Here is a 26,650-nt window from a genome sequence, read left to right on the forward strand (position 1 = left end):
TCAGTCCTTTCCTGACCATTTACTTAGTTCTTTGGGATAAACTGTCTTAATTTTTACCTCTTTCTGTCAGCTGTGCCTGTCATGACTTGCAGTCACCTTCCAAAAGCTCCTATTCTGAAGGCTTTTGGTGGAGATGCAAAATCAGGGATAAACTACTGCTGGAGAGCCCCTTTACCTCACAAGCACAACAAGGGCTTTGACTTAAGTGTTTATACCTCTTTCTCTTTCCTGGGCACATCTTCAGCACAGTGGCACTCTCCCCCTCACACAAGCATCCCCATCACACCCACAATCTCTTACATTTTGCAGCAAACCTGCATGAGCAACTGCTATCCAGCAGCTAACTCTTTTTTAGCCTATGCTATTTAGCTGCTCTTTCTACCCCCTCCTCAAGAAAATCACGTATTTTGTTGGGCTGTGGAAATGGCAGCAGTCTGAGAAGAGAAAATGCCCAGATAACTTTTGTTACTTGCTGATACTGTTATACAGTGTGGCAGCTGAGGGAAGACGCGTGCCTGTCAGGGAGCAGCAAGCTGCCCCTCAGGAGAAGCCCCTCTGCCCTCAGAGGTGCCAAGCAGAGGCAGGCAGTAGAACCGCCGCGCTGCGGAGGAGGGCGCACTATGCCCTTCCTGAGGACATGCTTCCTCATAACAGGCTTTTCTTCCCTCAATGCAGGCTTTAAAAAGGGGGAAGTGGAGAGGGGACCTTCCCAACATGGCGGACGAAGGCAAGCTCGCCCCGCCTCCCCCGCCATACACCCCCTCTCAAGATGGCGGCGCGGAAGGGCCGGCGGCCGGTCTGGAGTGCGCCTGCGCGCCGCGGCCCGGAGTGCAGTGAAATTCCTGGCGGGCGGGGGGAGGAGGAGGTGGTGGTGCTGAGGAGGAGGAGAAGGGCGGCACGGAGCCACGGCCGCGCGCCCCTGCCAGGGACCCTGCGTGCTGTGGCGGCGGCCGGCGCGGAGCCAGACCCCCGGGGGGCGCGCGGGCTGAGGGCCACTCGCTGCCGCCTCGGGCTCTCGCAGCACCAGGAGCCGCGCCGTCCCCGCCGCCGCTGGGACTCCCCTCCCCGGGCAGAGAGGGGGAGAATGACGGAGCTCCAGTCCGCCTTGCTACTGCGGAGACAACTAGCAGGTACCCGTGTTGGCGGCCGGCGCGGGGAGCGGGGGGGCGGGGAGGGGAGAGCCGATCCGGTGTGGGGGAGCGGCCGGCCGGGCTCTGAGGAACCGGGGCCTGCTATGGGGGAGCGGGCGCCGGCTCGAGGATGGTGCGGGCGGCCGGCGGGGTGCGTGTGCGAGAGGGAAGGGGAGATTAGAGCCCCCCCCGCCGCTCTGCTGCCCAGCCGGGAGCTGAGGGAACTAGGCCGAGGGGGGGAGGGGGAGCCTGCCGGCGATCGCTGCCAGGGCAGCAGGGGGGAGGGGTGCGGAGGGCCGGCATGGCGGGGAAAGCGTTTCCTTCGCTGCCCCGGTCCCGGCAGGGAAGTGGGGATTTGGCAACGACGCTGCTCGCCTGCCGGTCCCCCGCCCCGCGCCGCTCTTGCAGCCGTGTCTGCCCGGTGCGCGGCTTCGCTCCCCGCGGTGCGGGGGTTGTGTGGGGAAGTCTCTGGTGTGAGGGGGATGTTTGTCAGGCACAGAAGCGGCGGAGGACGGAGGGAGGGAGCCCCCCTGGAAGCGGTACTTCGAAGCCGGGGCGACTCGCCCCGTTCGCTCACCTTCCTGTGAGGACCTGAGGTGCCCCCGTCCCGCCTCCCCTCCCTGCTCCCACCCTCACCTCCGGTACCCTGCGCCGTGGAGGGCGGGCCGGGAGGGGGAGGCCGCTTCCCCCTTTGTTGTCAGGAGGAGAGCTGAGGGCTCTGCAGGCCCTGACGGTGGGGAGAGGACCGGGGCGGAGGGGTGGTAGAGGGCCCGCCCTGGGGAGGGCGAGCGGAGCTGCCCGCCGCGTGCTGCAGGGGGGAGCCTGCAGGGAGGAGCGAGGGGGCTCCGCCGGGGGCGAGAGGGCGGGACGGGTGCGGGGAAGGAGGAGTTGTGGAGCCTGGGCCCGGGGACGGGAAGAGCCGGGGCGCCGGACCCGCGGTGGGGAGCAGCCCCGCAGCTCAGCCCCGCGCCGCTGGTGCCGTCTCCCGCCCCTTCCCTTTGTCCCCGCGCCGCCGGTCGAGCGTGGGCCCTGCCTGGGCCGCGGAGGGGACCTGGCCCGGCCCGGCCCGGCGCGCATGCGCGGGGCGCACAATGCGGCTCCATGTGTCGCTCGCTGCCAGATTTAAAGCGAAAGGAGCTGGCAGCGTGTGCTGAAGGGCCCGCCCCGCGCTCCGCACGCACGTGGCCTCGCGTCCTCCACCTCCAGCCGGGATACAGTAACCCCCTCCCCCGAGAACACCCGCGGGTCCGCCCGGCTCCTCGGGAGAATCCCACTGCCTTTTTCGTCCCTTACGTAAAAATTGCCTCATACCCCGATAAGGAAATGCGTGCTGAGTGCACCGGACTGGGGCAGTTACAGCGCCGGCTGGAGTGTGCTGGGTGTCCATGCAAAGGAACGGGGCTTCGGAGTGGCACAGCAGTCCCTGGAGGAGGATTTTGGCCTGAGACTGGCTGAAGTAATGTCTTTGAAAGCGTGAGGGTGGAAGAGAACACTGTTAGCAGTAAGGGGGTGAAGTTGCATAACCAGGTACAGCGAGCTACAATAATATGTTTGTTGCACTTTCAGCATTATCTCCAGGTTTTAGTTGATGATTGGTTTGAGAAACTTGAACGTAGTTAACTATTAGCAGGGGATTTTTTTACCCCTTTAGGGTGACATTCTTTTAAAAAATAAGAACCTCACACATACAGTGGCTAGGCTCCTGAACATAAGCATGGACCTCAATGCCTTAGCGACTACTGAAGTTGCTACTGACATTCGGTGAGGTGTCTGCACCTTTGGATATGCTAATAACACTAGGTATAGGCTTAATATAGGAGCTGGAGTTGATGCAAAGCTTCTCTTCCTTATAAATGATCCCTCTAGGGAAGCAGTAGTTTAGAACAGTTGCTCTCTAACTTGATCAAAATGAGCATTTAGTAACCTAATATAGTTCTTTGGCTGTTTGGAATGTTTCTTTTAACTGACTAATTGTGCTCCATGAAAGCAAGCTTGACATTTAGCTGAAGCCTCTTGATAATAAGTATTAGTTGTTGGTTTCTGTTGTGTGTGGTTTTTAACTTGTATTGTGAGGTCTTAAGACCTTCTATAAGCAGATGCTGTTTGAGTGTGTAAGTAGACTTTTAGACTGTTAGATCGGGGAGTTGACTTCTAGTTACCTTTCTGTTCATTCTTTTCTGAAGGATTCATGCTGTAGCGGTAAGAACTGGTAAGCTTTTCCAGTTGCCCCTATTACTGATTCAACTCTGCTTACTCAAGTACTGCAACCATTTGCATGTGTTGTGCATCTCTTCTGGGGTGGTGGTGTTGTGTTTTAAGTACTATCAGTGCCTTCAGCAGCCTTTTATATGTGTTCAAAACAAAATTGAAACAATATTAAAAGTGACTGTGCATTACTTGTGTGTGGTGAATACTGAAATACTTCAAAAGTGCCATCTGGAGTAACTGACTTAAGAAAGAAAATAGTTTCTTTATGATAACCTAAGTAACATCTGGGCTGAGTTGAAACTGGACTGAGGCTGCTTGTTCTGATGGCAGGTTGCTTGAAGTTGCAATGCAGAGGCTGAGCTTGATGATGTCTGATCCCTCTTCCCTACTGACTGTCTTCTCCCAAGTCAGCTGCTCCCATGTGTTCCTTTGTTTACACCCACATTACTTGTTCTACCTCAAAACAAAAATCAACACTTATTCTTTCCCCTGGTGAGGCTAATACTTCAGCCCTTCTGCTACACGCAGCTTTTGTGTTATTTCAAGCGTGGTGAGTCACTGGGTTGAACCTAATGGTTGGGTTTTGGAGGGCAATGAACAGGCAGTGGATATGAGTTACGTGATCTAAACTAGCTTAAATTGCTCTAGATCACTCAGTTGTCAAATTAGCATTACTCAAGCACAAGGGATCTGCAGTTGGAGCTGTTGGACTTGGAGCAAGACATCCAGAAGTGGAGGGAGGTTGAAGGGGAAGTCCAAAACCTATATAAAGGTGGAGCAGTTAAGGAATATTAAAGTTTTTTAATGAGTGAGGTGTTGGATAGCTCTTTTCAATCCCAAGAGGAAAAACAGTGACAGGAGGAGAAAGGACTGTACAACAGTAGTTCTCAAAATGAATACCTGTTCTGTCTCCCATATGCTTTGTTTCTTGATTAAGACATATTGGGGAAAATAAGTGTTTATGGCACATAGTGCTTTAATGAGTTGTTTTAAGCCTTGAAGACTTTGTTAAAGTAAAGGTTAACTGGCAATTCTTGGTTGTTGGTGAGACTTAAAACCAAGGGTCTTACCAGAACATAGAACAAAACTCTACAACATAATCCCAGGTTGCTTCAGTAAGCATATGAAGACAGACTTCTGTTTTTCTCTTGAGCAAGCTGGCTTGTATTGTAACTTGAGCAGGTAAATAGTATCACAGCACCATATATACACACACTTGTCATCTTAAGTGGCATGTTGTGGATGCTGATAATGCTCTAAGAGAAGGGATATTCAATGACAGTCACAAAATACAACTTCAAGTTAGATGTGGGTGGTTCTCCCTCCCAACCCCCCAAATACTAAGCTTCCCAGTGCCTCTGCTAATGAAACAATGAGCTATATCACCAGGGAATCACTATAGTAGCTGTTCTTGTATTGACTCCTGCTTGCCCCCCTTTAGGCACAAGAACAGTTCAAATCATGACAGTCTGAACTTTGGGTAGTTTTTGTTTAAGTGTTTAAAGGAAGTGGTGAATGAGGATCTCTGGCTACCAAAGCCAGTTAGAGTACTAGTCTGGGTAGCTGGAGCTGAAGGGAGGTTCTTTTCTGTGCCTATCTTTAAAGCTGTTCCTTCTCAAATTAACTTAATTGTAAGCTTGAGCAGCTTTTGATAATGTCTTAAAATTCAGTGTACGTGCTTGTTCTTATAGATGTCCTTTGTTGTTTGTATTTTGTTGTGGTTTTTTTTTTTTAAGAACAAAGGCACTTTGTTGTGCCTTGGTAGTAATGTGAAATAGAAGTCAGGGCCTGTCCATTTTTTCTTATGGGTAAGGTGCAGGAAAAAATAGAAGAGTGAAGTGCCTCTGACACACACCCCCCCCACCCCCTGAAAAAAAAAGAAACCACAACCAACAGCAAGTATGCAGATTAGTATAGCACTAGATTGGCAGAGTTCACCCCCCAGGGGAGGTGGGGGAGGACAATCTGTGTTCTCTGTACTGCCCCAAAACTTCATGCTGTTTAAAAAGAGGCAGGAGACAACTGAGAGTGTAAAGCTTCTCTTCCATTCTCCAGAGCTGTCAAGCCCAAGGGAGTTGCAGACTGAGCCATTTCTGACTGCTTTTATTTCATCTTTCTGCCAAATCCTTGCTGACACAGAGACTTGTTAGAGTAGGCAGACTTGTCTAGTTCAACCAGCAAAATCATGCAGGGAGGACGCAGTTAAATTGGTAGCACACAGTGGAACCAGAAGTGCGAGTCCTCTTTAACATAAACATGGATCACTGAAACCAGGGGAATAGACATGCCCTTGTTGGCCCCAGTTGCAGTGGGTTGTAAATATTCTCCAACTTAGGATGCAGAAAACCCTGCACAAATACTGCTCTAAAACAGGAGAAATGTGGCATTATTTCAATTTGGAGTGGACACAGCTCCTATTTCAAACTGAAAATGTCTAACTAAAAATAAAATTAACAAGTTAGAAAACTATTAAATACTTAATGTGACAGCTCGATGGCTTTTACTTGTGTGGAAAATGTAATGTAATGTTGAGTGGGCTGAATTTCTGGCAATTACACAGGATTTGCTTTTAAAATATTTGAGTAGTGAAAATTCTGAGGGAATTATGGAATTAAGATCACTTTCTAGATCAAAGCTGAGATGCATATCTCTTGGGTGGCTGGTTGTGAAAGAAGCCTTTGTTTACATTGGAGTGCTGGTTATTTCCTGGCTTACACTAGGTTTGTCTGCAGGATAATCAGTTGAGTGACACTGATCTGAGGTATTAAGGTGATGCTAGTCTGTCTGTTAGCTTCCTTGGAGAGATCTGTATGGCAGTAATATTCTGTATTACCCTCTATAGTTAAGACTTCAAGGTCCTGGCCATGTCAAACTTGACTTCACTATCACTTAAAATGCTGTAACTACCCTGCTTTTTAAAAGGACTCATCATATTTTTAGATAACAATCTTTGTTGCTCTGATGCTTTTTGGGATGCTTAGATGCGGCATGTGTGTACCACTCACCTTCACACTCTTGCAGTGTAGGCCCCTATTACAGCAGATTAGATAATTCTGTTTCTTGTGAGTATGTGTTGACAGAATCATCAAAGCTCCTTGCTCATGCTGACTATAGATAATATCATGCTAAAACACACGCTTTGCTATAGTGTAGAGTTAGAGCAATACCAGCAGCCTGAATTTCTGTTGCACTGCAAATAACATAATGGAGGTGACTTGTGGCAAACTTTACTAGCTGCACTTTATAGTTTTTTGAATGTTCCTCTTGCAGAAATAAGCTGAACTGTGCCTCTTCAAAGAAGCGTATTTATGACAGCAGTCACAAGAGGAAAAATACAGGGATGCTGGCAGTTTTGGGAAGTGAGGTTTAGCTAATCCTCAGAATGGAGGGCCTTGATGACTCAACCAGTTGTTTTAACAGGATGAAGCAGTATCAGCCTTCTTTATAAGCTTACTTCTTGATGAGGCAGCTATAGGTACAGCCAGTTGGCTCTGGCTAGGTCAGTTTACTAATCTTTCAGGGAAGGAACCAAGCTTATAAATTAGGAATTCTTTCCTTCTCTGCTCCTCCAAACAAGGCAGTGTAAGTTACACCACAGTACGGACATAGCTGACAGTAAAGTGATTTTTCTGTTCTGTTAGAGAATAGTGGAATGGGAGAGTACTGCTGGAGATGCTGTGAGATAAGGAGCAAAATTAATACTTACTGAGAAAATACTTTCGTTAGAGGAATTCCTGCTTCATGAACATCTTTATTAGAGATGGAAATGTTAAATCAAACGAATCCCATTGAAATGTCTCGCCTTGTGCGATTGGTAGTGATTCCAACTTCAGTATCAAGAGTTATTTGCTCCAGAACTGTAAACTGTGAGGATCTGTTGATTTGTTATAAACTACTTTGGTTTGAGAAACTAATCTTGGCTAAATGAAGTAGAGTGAATGGTCTTCAAATAAAACCACATGTTGTGATTCTGCCTTGACTCTTCTGTAGCTCTTGCGTTTAAAAAAAATCACAGACTTGGAACAGTCTGTGCATATTCAACTAAGTCAAGATTGCTCAGTCCCTTTTGTGGTTGGTGCAAGTTGTTAGGTTTTGGTTTTGATGGTAGGTTTGGGTTTTTTCAGTTCCCCCAGAGGCCTATTCTAAGCAGTTTGAAAATAAGTGAACTTTGTAGGTAAAACTTGTTTCCCTCAGATAAGCATTCTGCTAAACCTTATTCCATTAATATGTTTAATACAACCTCTGTTTTGATCTGAAATACAGCATTCTGTTTCCAGTGTAAAGACCGGGTTCTAATGCAGCGAACTGAACTGAAAGGTGGCTGCTGTTCCAAAAGTATGAACTAACTAAATACTAGGACAAACTTAGATGCTTGGAGAAAGGAGAGCAGGTGGCTTGGGTGAGGAAGAGGGCAGGAGACTCTTGACACTCACACTGTCTGCTTTTTGTCCCAGCGTACTGGAGCAGAATCTGGGTAACGCTTCACGTGCAGGCCTGTGCTATTGCCATGTTGCATCTGCTTTGTGCTTCAGTTTTCAGTGTGGGTATCTGTCAGTGGACTGGTTTGGCCAAGATCACTCTATGGAATCTTTTAGGTCTGAGATTTAGACTGCCCTGAAAGTGTAAATATTCATATTTGCTTTTCCTGCCTACTCCCAGGTCCGAGGCATATCAGGTAGAACAGAGATCAGATATCCAGACCTTGTAAGAACATTAAGTATAGAAATCTAATGAAATAGGATTCCATAAAAATAACTGCTCTCCTGGGCAGAGATGTTAGCAGTGCTTGTACAGGTTCAGAATAATAGTAAGACTTCTTGATAGAAACCCTTTGTAAAGGCTTTCACGTACAGAGTTTCTGTATGTGAAATGTTAGTTAAGGAAACCTATTTCCATGCAGTTATTACAACACCTAGTAGGTCAAGCTGGCTGGTTTTGTTTTTTTAGGTGGCTTGCACTTGGTGCTGATCTAAAAGGTGATGCCATCAGGAGTCACTTAGAGAAATGTCTTAAAACAACTCTGAATAACAATGTAGCTCAAATTAGGATATGCAAACCTGTTATTCATATTACAAACAAGAGAAAAAACAAGCTGGAAGAGTGTCCTCAGCTTGCACAATGACTTACATATACCATGAGGAAAGCTTCTGCTGACCTCCTCAGCTGCTAACATCTCCCCATGGCATAGTGTTGTGATAGAGACTTTCTAGTGGATTTCCTGGAATCGTGTTCTATTCTTGTATGTAAAGTATCCTAGAGCTCTTAGTTCTGTTCAGAGTGCTGTTTCGTGACTAGTGTGCATCTGACTGCTTGGAAGATACTTGGATGGAATGTTTTTGTAGCTTTAGTCATAAGGTTGACAAGTTAATGAACTTTCCTGCTGTCCATGCTAAACTTGACTACATTAATATGACTGGCACTTAGGATGACACTTGACTTGCCAAATTCTAGCAGCGGCATGCAGTAGACATTGGAAGCTCTGTAGGCTCCTTTGTAGGTGAGAGTGTGATTCATCTGACCTGTTTTTGACATTGCTTTGGGATGAGATGATCATAGTCTCAGAAACCACTTATCCTGATAAGGTCTCTATTGAACTCTGCTGAGGGTGACAGTCTTGAATACAGGCAGATACGTGTACCCACCAAATACTTATCTGACCCTTAAGAGTGGAAACGTGTAACAGACACTGAGGAGAAAATGAAGGTGGCATTTCTGTTATGCTGGGTGTGATAGATGAATGTGGCACTGAATGCTTCCTGGTGAGATACTGCTTCCTTTTACATGTGAACTTATGAATCGGACTTCTTCCAATCTTTTTAACTATTCCAGTTCTTCCCTTCCTCATATTACCCCCAGAATTCAGGCACTGCTGGAAATGGTAGTGGGTTGGTTTTTTTTTTTCAACAGACCTGTTCAACCTTCACTTTAACTTGGGTGCTGTAACCGTGCTGGACTGTGTGATGGGATACATAGCATACTTCAAGCAAGCTAGCCAAAGAAGGCCCTTCAGGAAACAGTATCTCTCAATTTCCACCAAAATTACATGACCAATACTAATTTGAATATACGTTCTAAACTTACTGCTGAGAAGCTTAATTCTGGCAGTGTAACTCTTCCAAAGCTTTAAACAATATTACAGAATTCAAAGGTTTTCATCAGTATGTTTTCTATTTCCAGTGTTTTATGGAAGCAGTTTTGGACAGGATAGTAACTGGAACACCACCTCCAACTTCAGAGAGAAGACTTGGGGCTTAACAGGCCCAATGTGCTCTGCTCTTTAGTTACTGCGTTCAGGCATTTGCTTACTGGCAAGTGAACGGGGAGGGAGTGGGGAAGGACCTTCCTTCTGTGTATGGTAAGTGTGGGATGTTGGAAAAGGACTGCTTTGAGTATGTGTAAACAGAAGGCTTTTATGGCATGAAGACTGCTGCAGAAAGCAAATGTCTCAAAATAGGTCATCCCCATTCTTGCTTGTCTTTCTGACTGTTGCGTAAAATGATGCATGGGAACAGATCCTGGTCTAGGTAAACTGGGTTACCGGGTCAAATCAGTAGCTGGGTATCTGTGGTCTGTGAGAGGGAGCTGGCTTTGAGACCTTTATGTTGAAATCAGTGTCTAAAGGAGCATTGACAATGCCTGTCGGTGACCACTGCGTGGGCTTAAGGGACTATAAGAAGCAAGGCAGTACCAAATACCTTTCAAGCTTCTGGTTAGTCAGTTTTCGACTAAGTAGCTAACCTAAGCTTTCAATTGTCTGTCTTCAGGTATGCCACAACTCCTGTGAACATGGAGCTACAGAACTTACACAATGAAGAAACTCTATTTTTAGTTCATGCCTAGAATAATGTGACACCTTACTAGTTAAAGAATCCCAACCTCTAGTCAAGTTTCCCTGGTAACAACCACCTTAATCCACAGACCTCCAGTAGCAGTTTTAGGAGCTTCTGCCTCTCCCCTTTGGGCAAGTGCTGCAGTCCTCTTGTTTGCAGAGCTGAAGCAACCATGTCTTCCATCCTTCCAAAACCTGCTTCACCATGCCAGTCCTTGGAAAGGGTATGCAGGTACAGCTGAGGAGACGGCAAACGAAGCATGTTGATGCAGCAGTACACAAAGCTGTGTAGCACTGCACTGATGTAACTTCTGATAGCAACTTGCCAGGTAATGCTAACTATCCAACCCTCGCTAGAAATCCTCTGCAGTGAGAGGAGAATCACATCTGTAGAAGCCTGTAGTGCTGCCGTTATCAATGGGGTGAGCATGGAGCACTGGAAATTAGTTGCTGGGCTACAGTGAAGAGTCTAATCTAAAGCTACTACTGAACTGGTTGATAGAATCTCTTCTTGAGGCAGGTTTGTTTTCACTGCTTCAGTTTCTCTCCAAAATAATTAGTGTCCTTCTGTGGCTAGAGGTGTTCTGTTCTAATTGCTATCTTATTTGTCACTGCCAAGGTGGCTGTTAGGAGTGTGTGCATATCTTGTGCTCTGTTTTGTCTGAACTTTGTGGATGAGCTTGTGGAGCAAGCCAGAACATGATGGAAGTAGATAATATGGAGAGCTCTGAGAATACATCTGTGCAGGGATATCATGTTACTTTATCATTATCTCAGCTCTAATCTAGAATCAGAGACTTACAGCTGGGTGTGCAGGCAGAAAGGCAAGTCTTAGAAATCATTACTGACCTCAGTTAAGTAACATAACTATGTGGAAGTCACAGATTGGGGCATGGAGGAGAAGAGTCTAGAATGCGGGATTCCGGTTTATGCAGTTGTTAGAAGCTCGTGGATAAGTGCTGAGACTCTCATAAAGCAACCATGAAAAAAAAACAAAGCAAATGTAAAGCTCTGCTACAGCCTGCTGCTTCTGGACACTCTGTGAGTTGTCTAGATTTCTCCAGAAGCCTTAGCTAGGACTTAGGCTGTCTGGTCTCTGGTTTTGTGCTGGACTCAATCCACTGGCTGCACACAACATAGCCACTGTGTCAACTTATTGAAGAGGCTGCCATTAAAAATAACACAGAAGCTTATATTTTTGAAAGCTTTGTACTGTAATGTAGCTTAAAATACACTGAAGTGTTCCTATGCAGTGGCTGGGTGGGTGAAAAGTCAAGCTGAAAAGTTGAGATGCCGTACATAGCTGCTCCATGCGGCCATGGGACTCTTTCTGCTTAGTCATTTTTGTTGACGCTGTTTTGCTTCTGGATTGGTGAAAGTTTTTTGGCTTACATAAAGGCGCAGTGAGTGTGGGAACATCAGGAGCTTGGTGTAAACTAAACACTGAAACTGGAAGCACAGCTTATGGTACTGCCTTGGCTCAAGTTTAAGGCAGTGGTAACTTAGTTCTGCTTTAGTAAGAGCTAAACTGCTGAAGGAGTGCTGTGTTGTGTTGGTGACTCCTGTAGGAGGATAGGTATAGGATATTAAAGGCTGTTTGGGACTTATAACTTCGTTAGATTATGGGCCTTCAGTCTTCCTCACCTCCCAAATCAGGTAAGGGTTCAGGACTGGGATTAAAGGAACTGAATGTCTAATTTATAAGCAGCCAGAGGATTCTGTTCCCAGTAAGTTGGTACTTGGCAGCTGCCCAGGTTTGCACTGCTTTGGCTGTCAGCCTCTGCCTGAGCTGCAGAGGGCTCTACCTGAAACTGCTGCTAGCCTAAATGCAAGATTGTTGTTTTTCTCTGGGAATAAAAATCTCTATTGCATTAAACTGTCAGAAACACAGAAAATAATTTGCAAATACTAAGCCATAGAGTGTAATACACAATAGTAGCAAGTAAATTGTACTTAATTAGGCATGGGCAGGGTGGAAATGTCTTAATGTACTTGTTTCCATGTAAAAAGTACAGCATATCTTTAGCTAAACAAGAAATCTCAAAGAAAATCAGGATTGAAGAAATAAGTGGAGGGATCCAGTTCTTTATAGGTGTCTGACTTCTCTGCTCTTCCTAGGATTCGTAGGCTTTGTAAAGGATCTGCACCAAGAGCTTGTTGCACCTCTCCCTGCCTGGAGTAGGGAATTGAATCCTTTACTTTACAAAGTATATCCATCATTTGTGTGTTTGCCTTGGAAACGTTCTCTTTGGGCTGCGAGTAGTTAACTGCTGTAGTTGATGGGACCTGACAGACATCGAGAACAGTTGCCTGGTGTTCTTGAGCACAGTGTCAGTGTGCCAGTGGCTCCTTTGGTGGTGGGCAGCAGACTTCGGGGGCTGAGCACAGTGCCGCTTCTTTTGGGATTTTATTATATAGATTTCACTGCTGTATGAGTCTCAGCTTGTGAAGAGATAGGTAAGAGATAGGTGATGCTGCTAGTTAACTTCTCTGATATGCAGCATTGGTTATACCCAGGGAAAAAACCCAAGCAAACCCTAGGTTTCAGTGTTCACAAGTTTTAATGAGTAGCAGCTTTTAACTATCCATGGTAAAGCAGCCAAGGATGATGTTTTTTGTGTCCCAGTGCAAACCTTCCCTGAGATTTCCTTTTTTGTTTGCCAGCCAGCCATTAGCTGATGTTAAGTTTAGCATAAATAATTTGTATGGAAAGCTCATTTTAATTTGCCTGTAGTAATTCAGCATACCTTTAGTGGAGGAGGTGCCTGAGCTTATATCCCTTGTTTTACCTTAAAGTATTCTTGCAAGCAGTAGCTATTTGAACTATGCTTCAGCATTGCTACTGTGGAAGGAAAATGAGAACCTTCTACAAGGCAGAGATTGATGCCACCCTCCTGTAAAAGTAGTAACATCATAATTTGCCATATAGGTAACATCCACTAAGCAGATTTTCATAGCTGCTGTAACAGAAGATTGTTGTCAATGACTGTCCATTTCATACAGTTTACAGATTGTCTGCATTACATGAGTTGGCATCCAGCGCTCTTATTCTTTCTCACAAGATCTCTTACAATGTAGTGCTGCAAGATCTTAGGTATGAGTCAGAGTATAAGAGCTTGCTTTCAGTGGGAACAAATACATAAAAAATGGTTCAGAGGACTTGAGGATAAAAAAAGTTATTGGAGGCTGAAACAGATGTAAAAGGAAATTGAAATAGCACGGATCAAGAAACAGAGAAGAAAATGGTGTGTGTTGGACTCAAAAATAGGGTGGTATATTTAGATAGGGAGAAGTATGCTGAATTTTTTTTCAGAGTCTTAACTTCTGGTAGGCTTTTTACATTCTTATCAGTGGGAAGTGATAAATGGGAAGCAATAAGGAAGCAAAATGTGAGCAGCTTCAGTGTGCCCAGAACTCCGCATAAATCCTTTTCTCCCTGTGGAATACAGAAATGAGGGAACGTGTTTTGGAGGCTTAAATTCAAGTTTGAAAGTATTAAGGTGAGATACTCAAATCTAATATCCGCACTCTTCTGGTTGACTTCTGTAGTTATGCTGGTTATTCTGTATTACAATGGTAATAAATAGCTAGAAGGATGTCTGAAGTATCCTGAACAGAGATGGCTTTTCCGCACAATTAATACAATATTTTAATGCTGAGTGGAAAAGGAGGTTGATTCAACTACTAATGTAGCATAACTTTTAATATCTGATGCTGGAGGAAAGTCTAGTAGGGGACTGGTGAAGTCCTTGCTCCATGTGCGACACTTGACTGGTCTCTCTGCCCCGTTCACCTGAAACTAAATGGAACTGTTACTCAAACTCATGCAGCTGTTTCCACCATGTTTCATAGACACCAGAGGGTGAAAACTTGTCTGCTTAGTGAGGTTTGGCCATGCTGTAGTTCTTGGTTTTGAAGCTTGCATCTTGCTTAAAGAGCCTGTGATGCTGTCTTTTGCCTCAGGCATTGTCTTGAGAAAGCATGATTTGGTTTGATAACTAAGTCTTTGTCCTGCAACTTGGAGAGTGAATGGTTGGCCTCATGTGTTGACTAAACCCCTGCTGAGGAGCTTTTAAGAAAACCCCTTCCAATACATTTATTGCAATTTTAGCATTGAATCACTTAGTGAATGAATTGAAGTCTGAATTCTCAATGGCCACACAAAGTCGGCATTCCTGCTGTCTACCTCTTCAGGACCTTGGTCCTTCATATGAGCTGAGCACTTTATTTTCCCTGTGTGAACTTACTCTTCTGTGTAGGGCTTGAGTTGATTCTTCTTGCAATTTTTTAACTGTGCTTTAAAGGGTTAAGACCTTAACTGGCAAACGGTGACTGGGCAAATCAGTTTGTACTTAAAGGTAGCCTTTCACCATAAAGGTATGAGGTTCTCACTAGGAGTTCTTCTGCATGTACCTGAGGGCATTATAAGGATCTTTGAACTTCAGTCTGTTTCAATGCCTAGAAATCAACACAGAATACAGCTATTGGGTTTACAAAGAGGGAATATGGAGACTGACTGTACTGTGGAATATAATGAGGGCTGTACAATGTCAAACAGGATCTAAAATAAGTGCAGTAGAAATTGTAAAGCAAAATTGAAAAAAATCCTAATTTAATCTGGAAATTACTGACCAGCTGAAGGAATCACTTTTTCTTCCCTTCCCGTATCCTAAATAGCCAAGATCCATTAGGACTTTGTATGTACTGTTGGAAATGCTGGATCAAGATTTTCGATTTGGCATCAATATGGCATTTACATTCGGTTTTGACCCAAAGCTGTCAGAGAATTTTAGACAGTTGAATTTTAGGCAGAACTCATTTGAAGTGCTTATTTCTGAATCTTATGCCTTTTCCTGGATCAGGCTGGACACAGAAACTCTACAGTGGAGTCTACATCTAGGTCTGACTTCTGCATAGCTATTTCCAGATAGGCCTTCTGTCTGGCAGTAACTATATGAAGTAGCCTATAAACTTAGAATCCTGTATTGCTCATCACTAGTGGATAAAGCTGTGAAATAAAATAATAAGCTGTTAATGCTGTTCAGGGTTTTTTATCTTCTGTGTTCTCTTCTAGTAGTTCAGAATGTAGTAAATCATTATCTCCAGAATGCACTGGTCTCAAATGCTTTCAGATTCTCAAAAAAGGGAAGTAGGATGCTAGTTTTAAATAAAAAGATAGTGTGACTTTGTTTTTCATGTTAACATTTTCTGGATATGAGTTTCAAGATAAGACTTCAGTCTATCTTGAATTCAAAATAGACTTCAGTTTAATCTGGCTCCTACAGGGTTCTTACAAAGCAGTATGGCTTTTTTTGTTAGTAGGAAATCTGTTTTTCGACTTGTACCCCCACCTGTTGGTATCTTGGAGACCATGTCCCACAGCTCTGAGTCACTTTGGCCCTTCTGCTTGTGGTGTACTTGAATAGCTTCAGAGTCAGGCTATGGGTCTCTGCTCTGGCAGTATGCTGTTGTGTGTGGTAGGGAGCTGAGGATACTCGCCCAGGCCGTAAGTCTTTCAGTAGGTACCAAGTCACTAAAAATCATGTTTTGTGGGTTTTTTATTTTTGGTCAAGTATAGAGGCATGATCAAAACCAGCAAATGCTTGTCATAGACACCTAAAGTCACTCTTAAATTCTTTTTCCTACACAGAGCTCAACAAAAATCCAGTGGAAGGCTTTTCAGCGGGCTTAATAGATGACAATGATCTTTATCGATGGGAAGTCCTTATTATTGGTCCTCCAGATACACTATAGTAAGTACTGATACTTATACAGAAACTTAAGTGAACTTGGATTTACTAGTGCTAGTTTGGTCTAAGTGGGTAGAAGTTAATCCAAATCTTCATACTGATGTAAGTTAGGTAACGCTGTTCTGTTGCTAGTAAAATACCTGTAAATAGCTGCATTGGCTATATAGAAGTTCTAAACTGCTTTGCTCCCCTGGGAAAAGGTAACACTGATCCCTTTGTGCTTGTGTAGAAATGAGATAGAATAGGCTATCCTGCTTCTGTTGCCTTATGCATTTAAGTAAGGCAGGTATAATGCAGTAATTTCAGTTATTGCTGTGAAGCTCCAGTTTAGCTGATAGTGCAGTTCTAAACCATTCCAACTTCATGCTGGTGATTGCATGAAAATATTCAAGGGGATTGTAGTTGGGGGAACTGCATCAGACCACAGAATTAGCCTCAAGTCCTATCACTTTGAGATAGAAGATTTTCCTATGTGACCTAGAGCACTTCAGTGCTGATCAAATTTGAATTGTTAGCCAACCTTGCACAGTGGGCTTCAAAAAGCTTCTCTCCTTATTCTAAGGACTGGTTCTTTAATTGACATTTGAACACAAAACCTTAAGTTTGCTGTGGCTTTACACTGCTGTACCTGAAGTACAGAAATTCAGAGTACCTGAAGCATTCTGGCATATGCAGTGTCTTGGGTTTTTGTTTGGCTTAAACCCTCTCACCACTGCTCCCCCCACCCCCCCAACCCAAAAAATTTGCTAATTGAGAGAACAGTTTCTTTATCATAGAGATTATATGTGATCATCTACTCTAGCTCCTGGGGCAAGGTTCTGTGCCCGGAAGAGGTCAGTTGAAAGTGTAGCTCTTGAAGATGAACTCTATTCTCCTTCATTACGCTGTTCCAGTGGTAAATTACTGATACAGAAAGCCTAGTGGCATTTACTTGAGGTCAGTTTTAGTTCCAGCATGAAGTTGTATACCTCTGTCTGCAGACTTCTGAAGTACTTATACACAGTAATTGAATTATTTTGCTTCTCATCAAGCTCACTACATTATAATTCTCAAGTCTTGCCTGAGATGAATTCTTCAACTTCTGTTGACCTCTTTTGAACAGTCTTGTAGTGGCTTTATTATATTCTCATGGCCATTTTCTAAATACTGTCAGTAAAGAAATACTGCTTCAAATTGAACCTCTTGTATTTTAAAAATTGCAATAGCATTTTTTTTCCCACTTAAGGTGTTGAACTTATTTTGAGGCTTTTTAGATAAGAAGCTGTCTTCTATTCCACTTCATAGTTGCTGTGTTTCAAGGTAGTAGTATACAGCATCCTCTTCCCTGGTCTGTTTTATGGTGACAGAAATACATATAATAGGACATAATTGAACACAATCAGGTGGTTCAGAGTTCTCAAACTTCAGTCTCATTCCTGGCCCCACTTGATTTTTTCCAAGTTTACCTGAAGAGACTTTAGACTCTACTGACAGAGACCCCTTGATCAGGAATAGTGCTTAAAATGGCACAAATGTCAATTAACAGCTGTACTTCATGAACTGGTTTCTAATGTGTATTCAATTGAAGAGCTGTATTTATGTGTAGATGATATGGGGCAAATGGGGATGCCAGTGCAGCCCAATAGCTGGAGGATCTGCTGCTTTGCAAAGGGAAAGAAGAATTATTTCACTTTGAAAGAAAACTTAACTGGTTTGGAGCTATCAGCAAATGTAATCTAACTCTCCTTTGTCTTGACTAGTATGGCTATTAGAATAGAGAATGTTCCTGGAATTCTAACCTTTCCCAGGATTAAAGTTTCTTTGGAGACTGCCTGCCTTTTCTAAAACTTGTGGAAAATGAATGCTGTAGGTTTAGATACCCTCAGCTGCTTTATTTTAAAAGCCAAATCATTTAGATCTAATGCTCTCTGGGTTTGGGTTGTTTGGGCTTTTTTTTGAGACAGTTACTAGAATTGCACATCTTTGGTTAATGGTGGTAAAATGTGGTGTTTGCTCAGTAGCCTCTGGCCTTTGGATACTGGCTCCTTTACAAATACAGGGGGAAAAACTGCACTGAACAACTTTGTCTTTCTTACACCAATTCTTTTGTCTGTGTGGCTACTGAGGAGTAGATCATCTTATTGCACATCTTGTGCCACCTTCTTTGGAGGTTATGTTCTAGTTTTTGTCATTTCAGCCTTTGCTATTTCAAATTTTGTTACAACCTTCAATGACAGTAACAGAGCAAATGTTACAGTGCTTCCATTAGCCAAGTGTTCCATTTGCAAAGCTTTCCATGGAATGTTAGCCCTTCACATTTTTTAAAAGGGACTATTCTGGGTATAGAAATGTAGCTGTTTAAAATAAACCAAACAGCTGCCTTAGTTAAATATGGGCCTGTAACTCCATGTAAAAACTGGATGTCTCCTGTTTAGTATTGTTTTCTAGTTCACTGGGCAGAGCACTTCACTGTCATGTCCGAGTCCCTTTAGCTTAGTGTTGACAAGGTAGCACTGAAGTCTTTACAAAGCAATGCTTGTAGACACAACTGTAAAGCTTTCTGTCACTTGTCACTGAGGCTCACTGCTGCAGATTGACATCGAGTTGGGACTGAGGTGTATAAAGAAGGAAAACAAACAGATATTTGCTGGGCTGTACTTGAGAAAGCAGTTACTGGCAATAATTTTTTTTGCTGTACATTGCAATTCCAGGTGGTGAATTCCTTTGCAGTTTTTAATTTTCTTTTTGGTAATTTTTTTTCTTTTTCCCCTCTGGAACATCCTCCCAGTTCTAAAAAAGATACAGTGTTGAGGAACTGGCAGTATTTTATGAAAGGATCTTTTCAATCTAGAAACTCTCTGTATTGCATATGGCAGTGTTGGTACTGTTAATTACCAACATGATGTTAAGCTGTTTGAGGGGTAAACTTGGAGCTTTTGGTACATCACTAAGTTCCAATCTTCAGCTTACAAGAAACTCTACTAAGATATTTTTGATTCCCCAGTGAAGGTGGTGTTTTCAAGGCTCATCTTACTTTTCCAAAAGACTATCCACTGAGGCCGCCAAAAATGAAATTCATCACGGAAATCTGGCATCCGAATGGTAAGAAATGTCAAAGTTTCAATTTCTTTTTTGCAATTAAGAACTAAAATGTGATGAAGACAAATGGATACATGTCTGTTCCTGTTAGAAATAGGAAACTGCATTTAGTTTGCCATCATCATCATCACTTCATAAAGGAGTAATAACCATGGCAGAGTTTTTAATAGTGCTGCTCCAAGAGGCTGCTCCTAAAGTATTTTCAGAAGCTCCTGTCAGTAGCTTCTTGCATTCTTGGTAACTGTTCAGGGTTGGTGTTTTTTTTCCTAAGTGCAGAATTCTAGTCTAAGGAGAAATTTGCCTTCTATAGCTGTCTCTTTTGTTATACCTTCAAATATTTCTGCTTAGTGTGACGAACTTGGCAGTTCAGTATAGAATGCCCAAGGTTGTCCTCCTCTGGTGAAGCATGAAAGGAGATAACAGCATCTTTCAGTCCCTCCAGTGAAGATTCTTCTAATGCTTCATTCGCTTGTGGACTGCTGGACATAGATGTGAAGGTAAAATAGAATGGAGGAAGTTTTTTACTGGGGAAGAGGAATATCCTTCACTTCCTAGAGTCAGTATTGAAGCTGTTTATGTTGAAAGCTGGGAGGAGTCCAGCACAGTGCTGCCATCATAAGGGACAGAAGGAATATTTTGATGTTGTGCTAGCTTCAGTTCTGGAAATATCAGACTACTTGTAGGCAGCTTCTAATTCTAGCCTTGTTCTGTTTTGTAGTTGACAAGAACGGTGATGTCTGCATTTCAATTCTTCATGAGCCTGGAGAAGACAAATATGGCTATGAAAAACCTGAGGAACGCTGGCTTCCCATTCACACAGTGGAAACTATAATGATTAGTGTTATTTCTATGCTGGCAGATCCCAATGGTGATTCTCCTGCTAATGTTGATGCAGCGGTAAGATTTTCCTTGATCTGCCAGTTGTTTTCAGTATAGAAACCTAAACTTGCAATAGAGTTTTGCTTCTAGCTTGACAAACAGTACAGTAACTTCTGGAGAAACCTCTTAGCACATGTTAAGGTTACCTTTTTGTTGGGAAAAGCAGTCGTGTTGTGAAACACAGTTACTAGTTAGACCTGGGAAATCTCTTGGAGATTGCAAAGGAAAAATGTCAGATTTCATTGGCAGTAGTTTTTCTCCTATGCAGTAATACTTTTATTTATAGTAAATAACTTGTGCACAGAGACACTTAATGGATAAACTTCAGCTCCTTCACCCTTAAGAAATTCAAGGAAGCTAGCTATAAAATCTTGGGGCTATATATACACATAGGTGTTACAACTGCCATTAAGTTTAGCTGTAGAAGTTAACATATTCTGGAACCTAATTTTTTTCCTTTTAACATGTTATTAGTATAATGCACAAAAAACTTTGTTTTGGAAATGATATAACCTGTTAACAGATTATTGATTTGAATGGAAGGAGCAAATGTGGTGGGATCCCTGAGTATAATTATTTGCATCCACCTCTACAGGAGTCTTCCTGGGTTAAAGCAGCAGGATTCACTGTATGTGTGTGTGCTTTGAGAATGTACTTGAAAAGCCTCCCCAGGCATCTGGCTTTCAGCTCTGGAGGACGTATTGTCCCAGGACAACATGGACTTTTTCTGCTGGCAAACCTGAGAGCACTGGAATGAGCAAGTTATTAATGAAATGCTAAAAGTACAATGAGAATTCCTCAGTTTACAAGCTCATGTATGTTGGATGTAACTGACCTAAGGCTGGAGAAAGCTTATACTTTTAGCTATGTCTGTCACCTTCCTAGTATCACAAGGCTTTTTTTTTTATCTTTGCCCCATTCTGTCAGCTACTTCAGGAGTGAGGATTTTTGCCTCAGAGATACTAGATGGAAAACTCTGCATTTGTGTACCTAAACCTTAGGGTAAAGGTTTGCTTTAAAACACAGCATTTTCTATCCCAGCTTGAAAGAACAAAACTTAAATCCAAATCAGACAGTGAAGAGAGTACTGAAGGCATCATTTTGGATGCTAGGACCTGTTTTTCTGACTGTGGTATTAGATGTTCCAAGTAACTTTGGAACTCAGTGTGCTGCTTTAGCAGCTTAGCATCTCCTTCTGAATTGTAGGTTGCCTCCTCTATATTAACCAGAACATACACAACAGGGTAATGAAGAATTCTGAGCTGCTGTCAAGATGTCTTCTATTTGGTTTACTAAGGACAAGCATACTGCAGCAACAGTTTTTGGCAGTTACTAAAAGATACTTTTCCTTCATTAATGTCTGGTTTTAGGTGAGTCTAGAGATTAAGGTGTTACAGGTAGTTCACAGCATTATAGGAGCAGGGCATATACCTGCTTCCTGGAAAAGTAAACTGCATGTCTTGGAGTACTGTTGGAGTGGGAGAAAAATGAGGGATAGGAGCCTGAATAAGCGAATATTGAGAAGCAGATAGAACAGTTGATGATCTAAAATGAGACTCTTGGAGAGATTGCTGTCAAATAGGCAACTTTGCTGTTCAATTCTGAACCCTTGCTTCATAGAACTACAAATACGAAAAATGGGAACAAAGCCTAAGAGTCTGAAGCTAGGAGGGCACAAATTCAATGCTTTTCTTGGCCCGAAGCCATGTTGTGTAAGCTGTCCCATGTCCCGGTCCAAGGAACAAAATGCTTGGTGTATGAATTGCTGAAAAAGAACAAATGAATCAGTGGCCTTATTTGTGCTTTCACTGGGAAGATAAGACACGCTGGTCTTTCCAACGTGCTGACTGGCTACGTGAGCTTGGGGGTGTGAACATTGGGTTGTGTCAGTTATCCCAATTCTCTCACTCAAATGTGCTACAGCCTTCCCTCTGAGTAGGGGGTGAAAAGCTGTTGGGTGCTGGGTTGCTTCAGGTTAAACAATGGGGACCCCTTTGCTCACCCCTGCAGTAAGAATATATTGCTTATATCCAAACCTAAGAACTGTAGAATTTACTAAATGAAATAAGGTGTTCTTCATGTTTTTCTCACCACTTCTTGCCTAACTGCAAGGCAGTACTCAACACGTCAGCCTTAGTCACGTTGTATGATGCTCCTGTGCATTCATCTGAGCTTGTCATGAGGCTGGCCCAAAAACCTGGAAACTGGCTGCACTTTTCCCTGTGGGTTTTTATGATCCTGTAGTGTGCACATCTCCGGGTTCAGACTTACCTCTTGCCTGTCTTCCTGTTCATCTCTATCTTTGTTCTTCATCTGTGCAGTTCTGAAATCAGATACCTGTCACAGACAGCATCCTCAGGAGTGCGCTGCAAATTCTATTCAGGTTTTTCCCATGGAGCCAGTATCTTGCAGCCATATCTAACTAGGAGGTGTTTCCTTTCTAAGGACACTGCTGTGTCTCTTCTCAATATTGTGACTCCTGTATTTCTACCTTGGAGTGTCTGGCTAAATTGAGAGGGAGCTGAAACTGTCTTAATCTCAGTGTAACTCCTGGCTCCACAGTAGCCATGTACTTTCTTTCATCACTGCAATTAAAGACACTTTATCTAACCCATAACAACAGCTTGTGGTCTACAGGTTGAGTTTGCTGCTACTTGCAGACTGAAGTAAATAGATCTCAGCTTAGACGTTGTGAAATATTGGTAGCCACGAGGTTAGCCTTGGAGAATGCCTAAAATACCGGGGAAAGGGCTGTTCACTCTCTTGTGGGGAGTTTGCATAGAAACCCAGAGCAAGCTTCCAAACATCCTGAATGACACAGGTTTGCAGTGACTTATCTCTGATTGTAAGCAAATTCAGGTGTTGCCTATGGCCCATGGCTGAAAATGTATAAACACCTAAGCCTCTTCCTAGAACTTGTATGTTGTTACAGGCCTGACAACTGAAAGCTGTCTATTCAATTGCAGAAAGAATGGAGAGAAGACAGAAATGGAGAATTTAAAAGAAAAGTTGCCCGCTGTGTAAGAAAAAGCCAAGAAACTGCTTTTGAGTGACACTTATTCAGCAGCTAGTAGCTTCACTTTTTTCAGGGTAAGTAACATTTCAAAGACAAGTCAGTTACTTGAGTTGAGGATTTCCTGCCTAAGTGTTGCTGAACTAATTTTTTTCTTCCTTCAAAGGCAAAAAAACCCCCCAAACCTCTCTCCTCAGTCGCACGGTCCCAGTGGAGTTCTTCAGCTGTATGTGACACGAAATAAAGACTAAAAGAAATTTCAAGTGCAGGAACAGCCCCTTCTGCTGAGATTGGGGAACCTCTTTAGTTCTCTTGCATTTATGCTGTTCGGAAGTTGAAATTCTCTTTATCAGTATTCATCCTGCTTTATTAATAGTGCCTAGGGATTACTGGAGCTGTAATAGAAGGGACTAATCATTCTGTCATGCTCATTATTGTGAAGAACACTTGTTTAAATCTTAAAAGCATCCTGTCTTGCTATCTCAAGGTCATATGTAAATCTGTGGAGTGTCTTGAAGATGTTGGTGGCATGTTGCATGGTAGGTTTTAAATCAAGACTTTGTTGAGGTTGTTAGGAACCATTCACAAAGGATTGCTTCAGGTATCTGGGAATTTTAACAGAAAGTCTGCTAGCACATCAGAAGGGATCAAGGTGAGGTATTTACCCATCAGTAATACCAAGAAAGGTGATGTTCTTTTCAGCAGCCTAAAAAAGTTGTTTTATTGAGGAAGGTGTAGAAACAGCTTCAGAAAAACAGTCGTATTATGCTTTAAACTGAACTGTGGCATATCTGAGAGCCTGGACAAGTTTTAACCTGAGAGCTGACGTGAGAGTTGTGGCTGAGAGCTGTACTTTCTGCCACCCTGTTAAAAATGAGCTTCTGACTCAAGATACTTATTTGAGCAATCCCATCCTAATGTTAATGGGACCTTTTTCTTTACAATAAGGTCTTGTAGAAAGCTCTGTATTAACACATGTCCTTTAAAATACCTGGCCTTTGGTCACTTTAACCTTGGTATGCCAAGGAAAAACTTCAAGTAGCTAATAATTTCCCACTCCTGCTTTTCAAAGTAAAACAGAGCTTCATGTTGAAGCTGCCTTTTCTTAAAGGTTGGATTTGCAAATAAACTATGCTGACCCATTGGCTGGAGAAGCCCCAAACCATATGTGCTAGTTAGCTTCAGCATACAGACTTGGGGAATGGCATTGCATCTGTTTCAAAGGGTTTATGCTGTCTGAACAACTAGAACAGCTTACTAAATGCTCCTGCTAGTGAGTGTTTCTTCACCAGGGTTGTACAGAAGATACTTCCTTTCTTGTGATTTTGTAAGAATTGTGGGGGTTGGGGGAAGGCTCCATCTGTGACAGACTAGTACTGCAGTATCTCTTCTCTGCAGCAACACTGTGATTGAACAGAGATTTCTCCAGTGTAGAGAGAGCATGAAAAATGCTTAATATTGATCAAAAGAGTAAGCAAGAGAACTGAATGTCGTGTACAGCTGCTTGTAACTAGAGTGTAAGAACTGTTAATGTTGCTGATAGAGGGGTTTTTTCTGTTTTGGAGAAAGGGAGTTACTATGAGTAACGCTCCAGCGTATCCTCAGTTGACCTCAGCTCTGTTGCCATGTTAAACTTGGCCATGATGAAACAATGCGCATGACAAATACTGAAGTAATAGGCTGTGTTGCTTTTTTGGAAGGCAAAAGCTTTTCTAAGTCCTGGTGATTCCTTCTAAGTGATGGGCAATGAATTGGATGAGAAGGGGCTGTATAGCTGGTTTCAAAACAGTACAGTCTGACTTAGTAGCTGTGATGTTAACTGCTTAATAAAGCACTGCTGTGCCATTTTGTACAGCATTCTGCTGTTGAAGCAGCATCCACCATTCACAATAAATGATGCACAGAGGTTTCAGTGATAAATCTACAAGCATTTAGCTCCATGTGGGAATAATCAAGTGTTTGCACACCATGTGCTTGACAAGCAACACCAGTAAGAGGAGCCTGAAAGTCTGGTAGTTGAGCATGGATACACAGTATGCTGAACTTTCTCAGTCTTTCTCAGGTGATTATGGATTTATGCATCTTCTCTTTAGAGGTATGTAAAGTTCTTGAACAAGGAGTAATTATCTTCCTTGAGCCTGAAACACTATTAAACATCTTTTAAGATAATTGAGGGTGATGAGGGGTTTTGTTTTAATACCTGTGATTTCTTTGTAGGTCTCCAATTGAGAAACATGGCACTGTTTTTTTTCCTGCACTCTACCCACCTATTGCTGGACTTCTGTTGTTACAAGTTGGCAAACACTGGCTGGAACTGGGCTGCAATAAAACATGCCAGTTATCAATGCTGACAAGAGCCTAACAAGTGCCAACACAAGATGATTACACATTTTGAAATCTAATGAACTGCTTTAACCTTCAGGAAGAATTGTAAAGATGTGTACATAGCACAACATGATCCGGATAATATATATACTGTTCATGTACATCCACAAATACACATTGTACCAAATAATGCTGTCTGTAGTTAGGAATAGATTCGTGTAAATTCTAAAGATTTTAGCAGGTTTTTCTCTCCCTATTCATTGTTTCCTCTCAGTTTAAAAGACAAACCAACACCACCTTGTGAAAGCATGTCAGACTAAAACCAATTAGGACAAAGTTGGGGTTTTGTGATGTTTTTTTTCTCCCCCACTTTAATTTTCCTTTGACCCACTGAGGCTTAATTAAAATCTCTTGCTTATTCAAGTTTAGTATCTCTTTTTTTGGTTTTATTTTTGGAAATGTGCTCACTTTTATTTCCACACACACCCCCCCCCCCATCAGAACTGAGAATTGTCCGAACTGAGCCCTGAAACAATTCGCGATCAGTTACTTGTGTCATCTTCATGATGACCTTTGTAGTCTCAAAGGTGCTTTTTTCTCCCCTTCTCACCCCTTTTTTAAACCCACTTGCACATACTTCTTGACTTGGGTATAGCAATAAACTGGCCATGGAGCACCCTTGAGCAGCCTGCTGGATTTTTAACTTCCAAGGCACTTGAGCTCTTTTATTTGGAAGTTCAGTTGACTAAGTTAGTCCAAGGTAGGAATGAGCTGCTTTTGATGGGTGAATTCTTCTTTTTTGCCTTTTTCATTGCCTGTCTGTGGGGCGGGAGGTGCGTGTGGGAGGCTTGTTTTTTCTCAAGGGTGAGTTCAAGCATGCACATCTGTAGGCTTTTCAAATAACTAACTACTTCTGGGTTTGGTATCAAAAATGGCTTCCCTTCTTTTCCCTTTTCTCTCTTCTGTGGCGCTTCATATTCTTTGCCTTCTACTTCAGAGTTTTCCTCACCTAATGTACAAAGAAAATTGCGATGTATATTTTCATGTAATTTGATTTTTTGGAATTCTGTCACCTTCTGTAGTGAGTTCTTCCAAAATATAATTTTTTCCAATAACAATGTGTCAAACTGGCTGTCTTGCGTGTCTGAATAGGAAAGGTAACTGCAGTGGGAGCACAACTTACCTGACCATCTTCAACAACCTAATGTCAGCAAACACTTTTGAATGTGACACTCTGTATTTCATCTTGGAGTAATTAAAAAGCAAACAAAAGTCACACCTTTCTTCCTATTGTAACTATATTTTACCCTTCAGTGAGTAAATACTCATCGCAGAGTACCTGGTAATAAGAGTTCTCCAAGCCTACCTGAAATACCTTTCTACCAAAGAAACTCTGTAGAGGAACTTGCAACTACTTGACTGTTCTCTGCTCTGTCAC

General features: G+C 42.9%; 1 protein-coding gene across 7 annotated transcripts; it reads left to right on the top strand.

The window, feature by feature from the left end:
• The first annotated feature begins 829 nt into the window (after positions 1 to 829).
• On the top strand, positions 830 to 26,330 carry UBE2G1 (ubiquitin conjugating enzyme E2 G1). 7 transcript variants are annotated; one of them, XR_013958030.1, is made up of 8 exons: positions 2,495 to 2,657; positions 9,516 to 9,693; positions 10,103 to 10,496; positions 15,818 to 15,920; positions 18,906 to 18,998; positions 19,714 to 19,892; positions 20,470 to 20,689; positions 22,841 to 22,965. XR_013958030.1 is itself a non-coding variant. In XM_080629754.1 (6 exons), exons 1-5 carry the CDS (start codon positions 1,085 to 1,087, stop codon positions 22,925 to 22,927), a joined length of 513 nt encoding a protein of 170 aa, XP_080485880.1. In that variant the 5' UTR covers positions 830 to 1,084; the 3' UTR covers positions 22,928 to 22,964; positions 25,105 to 26,330. The 7 variants fall into 7 exon arrangements, 1 of the variants encoding a protein (XP_080485880.1); XR_013958026.1 differs by lacking the exons at positions 2,495 to 2,657; positions 9,516 to 9,693; positions 10,103 to 10,496; positions 20,470 to 20,689 and adding exons at positions 830 to 1,130; positions 23,054 to 24,982; positions 25,105 to 26,330 and having other exon boundaries at positions 18,901 to 18,998; positions 22,841 to 22,964; XR_013958031.1 differs by lacking the exon at positions 2,495 to 2,657 and having other exon boundaries at positions 9,102 to 9,693.
• Positions 26,331 to 26,650: the final 320 nt, after the last annotated feature.

The sequence above is a fragment of the Psittacula echo genome, assembly GCF_963264785.1.
Source record: "Psittacula echo genome assembly, chromosome: 15".
Taxonomy (NCBI): domain Eukaryota; kingdom Metazoa; phylum Chordata; class Aves; order Psittaciformes; family Psittacidae; genus Psittacula; species Psittacula echo.

Excerpts from the sequence above, each read along its gene's own strand:
- UBE2G1 (XM_080629754.1), top strand. The coding sequence starts at position 1,085 with ATGACGGAGCTCCAGTCCGCCTTGCTACTGCGGAGACAACTAGCAG. Across the intron at positions 15,921-18,900 it reads GGTCCTCCAGATACACTATA|TGAAGGTGGTGTTTTCAAGG; the intron begins GTAAGTACTGAT and ends TTGATTCCCCAG. Across the intron at positions 18,999-19,713 it reads GGAAATCTGGCATCCGAATG|TTGACAAGAACGGTGATGTC; the intron begins GTAAGAAATGTC and ends TCTGTTTTGTAG.